Source organism: Ovis canadensis, chromosome 2 (assembly GCF_042477335.2).
Source record: "Ovis canadensis isolate MfBH-ARS-UI-01 breed Bighorn chromosome 2, ARS-UI_OviCan_v2, whole genome shotgun sequence".
Lineage (NCBI taxonomy): Eukaryota > Metazoa > Chordata > Mammalia > Artiodactyla > Bovidae > Ovis > Ovis canadensis.
Genome location: NC_091246.1, coordinates 132,216,918 through 132,229,261, shown reverse-complemented (window position 1 = coordinate 132,229,261; position 12,344 = coordinate 132,216,918). Strand labels below are relative to the sequence as shown.

The window sequence follows — 12,344 nt, the reverse complement described above, 5'->3', positions numbered from 1 at the left end:
GCCAGAGAAATCTGATGCGTTACTCACAGGAGAACAGTGACAACCAATTTCCCATGAGAAACACTGAGGACAGAAATAAAGGAAATAGCATAAATGAATTCTATATCCAGTGAAAATATCCTGCAGGAATGAAGATGAGTAAAGACATTTTTATATGGAAGAAAACTGATAGAATTGGCTGCCAGCAGAACTGCTCTAAATATAAAGGAAGTTCTTCGGACACAAGGAAAATGATACCAGACGGAAGCCTAGAACATCAGGAAAGAAGGTGGAACAATAGAAATTATTAACATCTGTATAAATACAGTAGGCCATTTTTCTCCTCTTGAGCTATCTAGACATATTTAATGTTTGAAATAGACATTAATGGTTGAAAGAGAAAATACAGCATTGTCTTATGGAAAGATATGTATCACACAGACACATACATGGATGTGTCTGTGTGTGTGTATACACTCACGTTCACAAGGGTGAGAAAGAAAGACGGAGAGATACATTCCAATAACCCAAGAGAAAGCTAGGAAATAGGGCACAGGGATGAAAAAGAGAGGGAGCAAACATAAAACAAATAAAATAAAGGTGTTAAATGCAAACATATTAATAATTACAACAGACGTAAATAATCTAAGCATACTAATCAAAAGACAAAGACTGACAGAGTGGATAGAAAACCAACACCAACCTAACAACCAATCGCATTATGTCTAGAGGAAACTCATTTAAAACATAATGATACAGATATGTTCGAAGAAAAGAATAGAAAAAGATATACCTTGCAAACATTGACCAAAAGAAAACTGGAGTAGCTATATTAACACAAAACAAAACAGACTTAGAAAAGAGAAAAAGCACCAGAGATAAAGAGGAACATTACATCATCATTGGGTCAATTTGACCAATAAAACATAAAAATATTAAACGCATACACCCAAAATAGTATCCCGTTTGGCTTCATGGAACGAAACTGACAGACTGAAAAGAGAAATAGAAAAATTTACAATATTTGGAAACGTAAACACTTTTCTCACAGTGATCAGTAGACGTAGTAGACAAAAGGCTAATAAGAATCAACTAATCTACTTGACATTTAAAGAACATTCCATCCAACAATACCACAATACATATTTCCCAAGGACACACGAAACATTCACCGAGATAGATCATATCCTGGGTCTTATGATAAATCTTAACAAATTAAAAAACTAAATTCATACAAATTATATTCTTGGACTATAATGGAATTTAGAATAAAAATTAATAACATAAGAACAGAAAAACCTCCAAACAGCACCAGATTTAACAATGCAATCCTAAATAATGCATGAGTCACAGAGGTAGTCTAAATGGAAATTATAAAACATTTTGAATTGAAGAAAAACCAAAATAAAAGCTTTCAAGATGTGTGAAATGCAACTGGAGTCATTCTTAGATGCAGAGCAACTGGAACTCTTAACTGTTGCTAGTGCAACAGTGAACAGTCATTTTGGAAACAGTTTGGCAGTTTTTTTATAAAGCTCAACATACCCTTACCATTTAACCCAATAATCCTATTCATAGATATTTACCCTAAAGAAATGAAAACTTGTATTTACACAAAAACCTATACATAAATGTTTATAATAGCTCTACCTATGATTGCCAAAAGCTAGAAACAACCCAAATATCCTTTAAGACATAAACGGACAAGCAAATGGTAATACATCCAAGTAATAAAACACTTAGCAACAAAATGGAATAGACTACTGATACATGCAGAAACATATCTCAAAGATATTTTGCTGTGTCAAAGAGGCCAATGTCCAAAAGTTACATACTCTATCATTCCATGCACACTACAATCTCAAAAAAACAAAAGCAGAGCAATGAAAAACAGATTAGTGATCGCCAGAGGTTAAGGGTGGGAGAGGCTTGTAATCATGAAGGAATAGGATGAGCTGAATTGAGTTTTTTGTTTGTTTTGAAGTTATGGAACTGTTCTGTATCCTGACTGTGTTGGTGCTTACATAAATTTAAATATGTGTTAAAATTCAAAGAACTACATACTGAAATAAAAGATCAAATTTTATCATTAATTTAAAAAATAAAATTAATACAAACAAAGGAACATTTTTATAAGTTCACATTTAATATGTAAGGCACTATGCAGTCCATGGAATTCCCCAGGCCAGAATACCAGAGTGGGTATCCTTTCCGTTCTCCAGCAGATCTTCCCAATCCAGGGATAGAACAAGGGTCTCCTGCATTGCAGGCGGATTCTTTACCAACTGAGCTAACAGGGAAGCCCATGCAGGGCACAAACGTCCCCAGATAGGATTTCAATATCTAGGTAACATCAAGGCTAGTCTGACCACAAGTGAAAACCAAAAAGATAGTGGTATACTCACCACTGCTTACTCCTCTACAGTTTCCATTGCTAGAATCCATCGGAAAATCTGAAAGGAGATGACAGAGTACAGTAAGAGTCATACTATTCATTATTATTTCAAGAATTCTCATACTAAAATCTAATTCAGTCACAAGTTGATCTGGATAACAACCCAGGTGTCTCAAGGAAATGCATTCTTATTAGCGTCACGAGGTTGACACTATCTTCTGTAGGTCAAATAAGGACAAGATGCATTCTTTCATGTGATTTTCATGTGATTGAAAGCTGATATACTCTTGAATCCTCATCAACTGTGGATACATTTTTGGATTTAAGAAACAAAGTTTTTGAGTTTCATGAAAATTTCCAACACTTAAGCATATACTAGGTACTCACCCAACACTTCTCATGACGGCTACAGTAACTAAATACGCCCTTTCAATAACAGATGTATCACACTTTACTGGCATACATTTTAATTCTTAGTCCTTAAGGAAAATGTGCAGAAAGTGTTCCTGTGCTCCTGGTTAAGTGCACACTAAACGGGTGTTTAGCAGAAAGGGAGTCTACCATTAAGGGACTACTCAAGCCAGTGTAATTAATAGACATAATAATAATTGGAAATTTGCCATTGACTCTTTTTAAGATCCCCAAATCCCAGAAAATGGTAACATGATTAATGGTAATGAAAATGGTGATTATGTTAAGTTCTTCTTTGTTCTAGTGAAGAAAGCAGCCTCTGATGAATAATACTGACTCCCTCACAAAGCATTATGCGGTACATAATTATATGTTCTTATTGACACTTAACTCAGTACACTTACACCAGCATTTTCCATTTGCATTAATACCTTGTGTTAAATGAGTTTAATGCCTCTGTTTATCCTAGTAGAAAATAATGTTCTTCCTCTGTCCTTTTCCTTCATAGGTCATATCATGAATAAATGAAACCAGAAGGTATAACACCATTTTAGAACAATAACACTCAAAACTACAATTAATGGATTACTTTCCCAGGCTTAGTAATCATCAGCTGGTATTTTAAAATCTATATCCTAGGGAGTTCCCTGGTGACCTAGTGGTTAGGATTCCGGGCTTTCATTCCTGTAGTCAGAGTTCAACCCCTGGTGGGAGAACTGATATCCTGCAAGCTGTGCGGTGTGGCCAAAAATGAAAAAGAAAAAAATAAGAAAAGGACATCCCTGGTGGTGCAGTGGTTGAGAGTCCGCCTGCCAATGCAGAGGACAAGGGTTCAATCCCTGGTCCAGAAAGATTCCACACGCTGTGGGGCAACTAAGCCTGTGCCCCACAACTACTGGAGTGGACATGCTCAAGAGTCCACGCGCTGCACCTACTGAGCTGGTGCACCCAGAGCCCACGCTCCAAAATAAAAGAGACCACTGCAGTGAGAGGCCCAGGCACTGCGACTACAGAGCAGCCTAAAGAAAGCCCACATGCAGCAGCAGAGACCTAGTACAGCCAAAAATTAACAATAAACAAAAAATTAGGAAAAGCTCTATCCTAGGAAAATATGTACATGATTTATCCAAAGATGATCTCTCTGTAAATTAAAAAAGGATACTGACCCACATGTAAAGTAATTGTTTAATGTCAACAGGTTCAAATAAAACTGAAAAAATTCTTCTCTTGGAAAATGAAAACCCCTTTAAAGCAGCTGATCCCAGGAGTTTGGTTTTCTTCTTTTATTCTTACTCATAGGAAAATGTTTCTACACTTTTTTAAAGTGCTTAGACATCAGCTGTTAGAATTATAGAAGAGAAAGCCAAAGTTTTCTGATTATAAATAATCCAAAAACATCCTGTTTTCAGAAAGTTGAACTTAGGAATTCTAACAAACTATCCTAAATTAAAATAGCAGGTATTACTAGCAGGTTTTAATGCCCCATGGATTTCAAGTAGGTGTCATAGAGGTTTCCAGAAGAAGAGTTCTAAGAAGGAGCTGGGAAAAGAAGAGAGGGTTTTCCAAATAGAAAATAGCACGTGCCAGAGTCTGGGGTGAGAAACGAAAGCACTCGTGGAGTGGAGGGACCTACAAGTCTTCCAGTGGGGCTAACAGAGCAGAGTAAGTAGACAGAAAGGAAACTAAGGGGTAAGAAGGCATGAGATCATGAAGGCTAGCGGCAGATACCAGAAAATTTTAAACAACAGATTTGTATTTCAGAATGATCACCCTATTGGAACATGGAGCAAGCCAATTATCATTCTAGCTCCACAATCTATGGAAGAAATGGTGAGATCTAAAGAAAGAAAGTAGCATTAGAGAAAAAGGGGAGGGAACTGTATTCAGAGTTGACCTAAAGCACCTGATACCAACTGAATGTGGGGGATAAAGAAAAGGTGGAAGCAAGGCTGCCTTTAGACCTGGAATATGGGTGGGTGTGCCCCTTAACAATATAGGATTTACTAGAAGAGAACTGACCTATGAAGGTAAGGAAATGAGGAGTTCACTCTGGGGCCTGCAGAAACCGGGGAGCTCAGGGATAGACAGGAGAGTACAGAATGTATGTTCTCTCCTGTCTCAGAAGTGCAGAGAAGTACTTATCTCTCATCCCTTGGAATTCATTGTCCAGAGTTGCCTTCTATTCTCTAAAGCCACATATAAATCAAAATACAATGAAAACAAAAGGGTTACTGTAACTGAAATCTGATGGTCAAAGTGAAAGTCGCTCAGTTGTGTCTGCCTCTTTGCAACCCCATGGACTATCCAGTCCATGGAATTCTCCAGGCCAAAATACTGGAGTGGGTAGCCTTTCCCTTTTCTAGGGGATCTTCCCAACCCAGGATTGAACCCAGGTCTCTGTATTGCAGGCGGATTCTTCACCAGCTGAGCTACAGGGAAGCCCAAGAACACTAGAGTGGGTAGCCCATCCCTTCTCCAGTGGATCTTCTCGACCCACGAATTGAACCAGGGTCTCCTGCTTCACAGGCAGATTCTTTACCAACTGAGCTATGAGGGAAGCCCTCGGATGGTCAAAAGACACCGATTCTCTGTACAGTTAACATCACCTGTTTCTTCATAAGAGAGGAAGTATAACTTCGAACAGGTCCTGGTTTGAATCTTCTATTAATAGTTTAATGGACTTGGTTCACTTAGCTTCTCTATATCCCTCGGCTTCCCTTTCTGCAGAGAGGAGTAATAGTACCTACCAAGTAGTTATTATGAGAATTAAAGAAATTAACATGCATCACATACTAAGCAGCACATGCCACCTACTAAGTGTTGTTGGTTCTTCTTCTCTGGCCAGTAATGATTCCTGGTCTGAGAATGATGTCTTCCCAGTCACACTGCTATCGTTTTCCCCTTTATCATTCACTTCATATAGCTATTTCTTTTGCTCTTCACAGCCTCTATGTTAATGCCACACAACTTGCTCAAGGTATAACTGGTTTTTTTTTTGTTTTTGTTTTTTTTGCTGAACCGTGCAGCATATGGGATCTTCGTTCCCTAACCAGGGATTGAACCCACACCCTCTGCAGTGGAAGCACTTAGTCTTTAACCACTGGACGACCAGGGGAAGTCCCTCAAACTATAACATTAATGGCAAATCTTGGATTCCAACTAAGGGCCAAAACTCTAAAACTGGTTTTCTTTAAACTAAAGACATATGGCCAGTTTTTAATCATTCAAAACTCTCTATCTATATGGTGGTAATTGGTCTCCTCTTTCCATACACCTAGTAGGAGAAAGGACAAATAAAACTTAGCCAATTTTGCTATGTGTAGCAAGCCACTATTTAGAGTTTTGTGGAAACAAGATAGAAAAGAATTATTAATATACAATTTGGAGACTACCTAAGATCCCATTACCACTGATAACTGTGTTAGCTATACACATAATTTAATATCATTGTATTCTAGGGTACTCCTTCCTACCCCCATCCAGAGTACCTTTCAAAACTTCACACAATGAAGTCTTACCCTAAAATTTCCATTTCCCCTTTCCATTCCATTTTCCTCCTCATATCACACTAAATAATTCTCCCTTCTTGCTATTTGGCCCCTCAAATATTTGTAGACCAGGGCTAAAGAAAAGGCTGCCTGTTCCCCAGAAAGTGGAGAAATGATTAAACAGCAGCGCACGCATGTGAAAGTTGGCGCAGCTCTGCCAGGCGAGAGAGGGCAGGGAGAAAAGTGCTGCGCAAGAGCTGGGTGACAACAAAAAGCAGCAGTGACTGAGAGGCAGTTATAAAGCCCTGGGCATGGCAACCCAGGGGGCAGCATAATTGCTGTGAAATATCATACCATACATTTTCTTAAACACTCAATGTCTACATGTCTGAGATAAACTGTTTGTAATTAACAGACATCCGTCAAGCTCATTCTTTATTCCTATTGCTCCCAAAGGGATTTGTTCTTGAGCCCGAGGTCCAGGTCAATTTGTGTAAAATGAAATACTAAGTTTATATTCAGAAGAAATAAGATTGGCCTACGCAGGGCGTTCTCAGTGTGAAGCTTGTTTCCCAGAGTTGAACTGACAAAAGCTCTAAGCTCTATCTGCCTTTACCAACAGACTAGGTTTGTCCAAATAAACAAAAAAATAAATTTTAATACCAATGTAATAATGGTAAAATAGCAATAGCAACAGCAGCAATTTGTTGAGGACTAACTATGCATGAGATACTACAGATGCTGTTTAACTCCCATCTTCACCATCTCCGTGGGATGTAGGCAGTATGTTCCCATGTCACAGATTAGAAAACTCTGCATTGGAGAGGCTATACAACTGCCCTATCGTAATAGCTGATATGAGGCTGTCAAGATTCAACATCTGATCTTTCCCACTCCACGCTCATACCCTTTATTCATCACACAATATTAAATATTTGACTATTAACTGTCTGAATGACTAAATTGAACTGAATTCACAGATAAAGCAGGTGTCCATGCAGTCACAGGTCTACAATAAATACAAAATGTAGAAAAAGAATAAATTTAATGTGAATTTATTAGTAATCATCAAGAGGATATGATATTTTCTGTATAAAAACATGCTTGCCCTTAATACTTCAAAACAAAAAGTAGACTGAAGCAAAATTCCATTCAATAAAATTCTGCTTTGTAAAATGTCCTTAAACTTGTTGGTGGAGTCATAATATCCTACAAGGGAATAAATTTGTGTAAATGGTAGGATTTGAAAATCCTCTTGACATTGAAGGTACGTAAACGGTGGTTCTATTTTATTCAGGGAGACCTCATTTTTATATTCTGCTAGATTCTAGGCATAAGACATAGGAACTCTGTTTATACTTAGAGGAAGGGGAAAAAAAAAAAACCCTGCTTCATGAACTATCATATCCCACTGAAGCAAGGCGCATATTGCATCGTAAATTAAACTGGCCACATGTGGTAGTTCTTAAGTAATTCCAGGTGCCTGATAGTTTGACCCAGCATAGGGAATGTAATTTTCAGCAAGCTGCAGCCTTGGAAGCCAGGGGACCCTTCAGGCTAGAATCCACCACTCCATTCCCTCCCCCCTCCCCTTCAGCTCCCTCCTGCCACCACAGTCTCTGATTCACACTGGGGGACACGGTAAGGGGAAGGGAGAACGTCACTAACAAACGGTTCCAACTGCCACCTACCCCTACTTCTTTTTCTAGCAGGGGCAACTGTCAGCAAAGCACATTACAGCCTTTTAAAGCAGTTTAGTAATCCGGGCCCATGGACTGACAAATTGTTTCCATGCATGTCTTATTTGAGTGCTTCAGTGAGGCAATTGTTCTACATTTGGTCCACGATGATGGGTAACTCAGGGACACTTAAGGAAACTGCTTCCTATCCATACTGACCATGGATTTTGAGAACCACTAACTTTGCCAAACCTCTCTCAGTTGAGGTCCATCTCTAGGAGAGGTTTCAGAGCAGAAGGAGGAATGCATTTCAGCGTGAACTGTGGCCACCGCATTCCTAGCCCTTGGCCTGAGAGGAGTGTCTGCATTTAACTGATCTAAGTGCCTGACAGTCCAGCGCAGCTCTCTCCCAGCATCTGTACAGCCTGTAACATTAATGAGTATAAAAGCTCAAGTGCTCTTTTAGCCCAAAGATAAATAAGAAATACATTTCTTTGTGATTTGTTTAATCAGTTGTTGGTTGATTATTAAAATCAAGACAACAAAAGGTGTAGTCAAAGGTGATAAAGTGAGGTGACCATCAAAAACGTCTGGAAATCTTTCTGTTCAGCTTGGTTTTGCAGCTATTTGTACAAGTACTTCCCCCCGCCCCCCATAGTCCTCTATGTTAAGTGGGTCACTGTGCACAGAAAACATTTTTTCCAAATCAATTCCTTGACCAAGAACTGTTCACCTAAGAATGGACTGATGGCATGAGCTTAGGCTGAGCAAGTTGGGAGGCAAAAGAAGAAAAAGTTGATGCCCAAGAAATGAACAGAGAAGGAGGTATAAAGTCATCACACCTAAGGGCAGAGATGATCTGGGGAGGGTGTGAAAGAGGACCAGACATAAAAGATTGGGTTTATTTAAAGTATACAAAGGGTGAAATTTTCGGGTTTTGGGTAATTGGTAGGAATGACATTGAGTTAGAATTAAATGGACCATAATGAACTAGGTTTAGTTGGACTCTTACGAGTTATGACTATCCTAATTAGACCAAACACTAGTGAGAAAGCAACTCGTGACTGATTCCACTGAACACAGAACTGTAATAAAGTTTTACAGTAGGGGAAGAGCGAAATGAATCTGTGGTTGATGCACACAGAGAAAGGTACTGAAGACAAATTGTTTGCAGGGCATAAGAGTGGGATAAGGGGTGAGATTAAAAATAACATTACATGAGTGTATGATGATAACATGCCTTAAATATAACTCCTTTCATCCATATGTCATTTACAAAATGACTTGAAGGCATGTGGGACTGTGAAAAGAGCCCAGCAATTTCACTTCACCAGCTCTGTGGCTGGAGCAAGTCTCAGAAACTAATTAGCAGTGCATACCAATGTTTCACAGCTATTTCAGTCTGGAATGGAAGAACAATTTATCTCATTGAAAGGAGGGGGAAATTTAAGGTGAAGGTAATTGCTCAAATTGGATGTTGAGCAAACACATACCGCTAAGATCTGTGGGTTGGGGTAAGGTTACTGAAATTATCTTGGCATTTTTAATGATAAGAAGAAAACAGTGCTTCAGTTTTCCGTTTTCACCATACAGTCCTTACAAGTAGCTAACCACGAGGGATACAGAAAACTGACGGCTGAGAACGCAAAAAAGTTCAGTGATTATAAACAAATAAAGGGAAGAAAAGAGAACCCTATATGTGGCTACTAGGACATGTAAAGAGGGGAAGTGAAGGGGCAGTGTTGAGCAGAAGTGCGATGGGGGTGGAATGAACTTGAGTGTTTTAGAAAGACAGATCGCCTGCAAGAATAGACTGCATCGGTTTAGAAGGGAGGTGAAAAGAGAGAAAAAAGGCACGGTGTTCGATAGAGGCGTAATTAAGACAGAGATTAAGCGAAGTGATCCGAATCCACAGAACCAGAGTAAATGGGAGTAACAAGGACTCCAAGAAGCGAGCGGTTGGAAGGCAGGGAAGTGGGGGCAGTCTGGGCAGTGTCGCACTCACCGGCTCCGTCGGCAGTGACGATGGCCTCCGGAGAGATGCACACGCCGCGGTCATAAACTGGCAGCTCCTCGCAGGCCAGGCTTTCCGGCCACGAGTGGCGGTACTTGATGAGGATGGGCTCACAGCCCTGCCGGGCCCGCTCGCACACAGACTTGCAGGGCTTGATGGGCTCGTGCTGGAAGTCAATGGTGCAGATGGGCGCGTACATAGCACAGAGGAAGAAGAGCAGATCCGGGCTGCAGTGGGTGCCCAGCAGACCTTCGAACTGCTCGATGGCCAGGATGGCGTTGGCCTGGGTGCTGTGGTGCAGGTGGTTGGGCATCTTAGTCATGTTCCAGGGCAGGGACTTGCACAGGGGGATGCGGACGGGCTCACAGGCGGCCGCCCGTGCTCCGGGCACGCGGAGCAGGCAGAGCGCAGCCAGGGCGAGCAGCGCGGCCGGCAGCAGCAGCATCCCTCCCCGGCTCCCGCAGACCATGATCTCGGCAGGACGGGGCAGGGTGCAGCAGTGCGGAGAACCCCGAGGCCCGCTCCTCCGTCTCCTCCTCCCCCCCTGGAAGAGGACACAATGATATGGGAGCTTCTCCTCCCCCGGCAATCTTACAGCTTCCTTGGCTCAAATTCCCTCAATGGGGTCCCAAAAGCTGCGCCGAGCGCCAGCCGCCGCCGCCCCTGCCGCTCCTGCCTCTCCGGCGGCTCTTTCCCGAGGTCTAAGCCTTCTGGGGCCGCGGCATCTATTTAATTCCTCGCTCGCTCTGGCAGAAGCGTCCGACTTCGCAGATGAGGCGAAAACAAGAGGAACCGAGGGAGAAAAAGAAAAAAAAAAAGAATTCAGCTGAGGTAGTTGGAGCTCTGGGGTGTCACGTCCCCTGGATTACAGAAAAGTGCTAAAAGCAGCATGAAAGTCTCCCAAGTGAGGAGGAGGACGGGGGGTGAAGGAGGGGGGAACGAGAGGGCAAAGACTCCTAAGGGAGGACTAGGGTGCAGTAAGAGTTTGCAAGTCTGGTCGGCTGAGCAAAAAGACCCAGCTGCGGGTCTTTGGTGTGAGCCTCGGCTGCTGCAGCGACCGCCGCTGACAGGAGAGGACCCGTCCGAGGAGCCGCGACGGGAGGTCTGCGCCTCGGATCCGCTGCTCTCCGCTTTCCTACCTCCAGGAGCGAGAGGCAGCCCCGCCCCCGTGCGGTCCCAGACCTCCAAGCGCCCGCTCCCCTTCCCGGGAAGCGGTCTGTGGTTTGGAGGCGGAGGAAGCAGCAGCCTGCAAAAGCAGACAGGATGCGATAACCCGAGACAGAGTGGACTTGAGCCGACCCACACCGGGGAGCACCGCACCCCCCTATCCCCGGCTCCAAAGGAGAGCCCCCAGCCTCTCACTGAAGAGCCCACCCCAAATCTCCACGAAGGAGTGCCCCCAGTTCCCTACTTGGGAACCCACCCGAGCCCCCTGCTCCCAGGAGGTATTTCCTTTAAGCAACCTCTAGCCTCGCCTCTGTGATTACCGGTTCTGCAGGAAGAACTGAGGGGGAAGATTTAAGCAACGTCACTTGAAAAATGTCCAAGTCGCAGAAAACAGGGACTCCTGCAGCGATGAGGGAGCCTTATCAATCCAGAACTCCTGACTGCGGAGGTCTGCATTTTTAATAACTAGGTGGTGGCGGGGTGTGGGGGACCGGGTTAGGGGGTGTGGGGGTGTGGGCGGAAATCGCCTTTCATAAAAAGAAAAGAAACACTGTACATAATTACAAATAGGCCACGAGAAGCAAGTCTTTTTTTCTCATTTTTTCTTTTGCACTGCAGAATTAAAACTTTTGAGTTTTGTATTTTAAGCTTCAAAGTGAAAACTGCTTTAAAGTACTTGGGTTTCCCCCACCCAGGCACCCCTGATTTTACTAAAATAAAATGGCACTTATTAACTCTTCTACCAATAAATTCACCTCACACTTGAGACAAACGTGTAGGAAAATTAGACCACACTGGTAATGATAATGATGATAAGGATAACAATAAAATCCTTTCCATCCAAATGAACTCAATCCAGAAAAGAAAATGGAAAACAGATCCCCTCCTGGTCTGCTCCTTCCACTAATGAGCTTCCTCTTTCCCTCCCTTTCCCCCCTTCCTCCCTTTTCAGGACATATTGTAAATGGAATGACCTGCAGAGGCCCTCCTACCCTGCCCTTTCAATGGGAAATCACTGAGCAAAAAGATTGCAGAATGTCAGAAAACACAGCCTTCATTGAGAAGAGAAGGAAACAAACCCTAAAACAAAACAGGAAGTCACCTTTGCTCTGCATCACTGAAACATTTGGAGGCTTTAATCCGGCCATTTCTCACAGTCAGTAATAAGCAGACAAAAGATGCTTCCACTTTAGAGAACCCAGTGAGATGGT

At 42.3% G+C, this 12,344-nt stretch overlaps 1 protein-coding gene across 4 annotated transcripts in view; it reads right to left on the bottom strand.

Moving 5' to 3' along the window:
• The window catches only part of FRZB (frizzled related protein), a 33,783-nt gene extending 22,183 nt beyond the window's left edge, over positions 1-11,600 (bottom strand). The window contains exons 1-3 of one of the 4 annotated variants that reach the window (XM_069574262.1): positions 11,454-11,600; positions 9,958-10,729; positions 2,385-2,432 (exon numbers count right to left, since the gene is read on the bottom strand). In XM_069574262.1, coding sequence (XP_069430363.1) covers positions 2,385-2,432; positions 9,958-10,435 — 526 coding nt within the window. In that variant the 5' untranslated portion in view covers positions 10,436-10,729; positions 11,454-11,600. The other 3 variants (XM_069574259.1, XM_069574261.1, XM_069574260.1) reach the window with 3 other exon arrangements.
• Between the last annotated feature and the right edge of the window lie 744 nt (positions 11,601-12,344).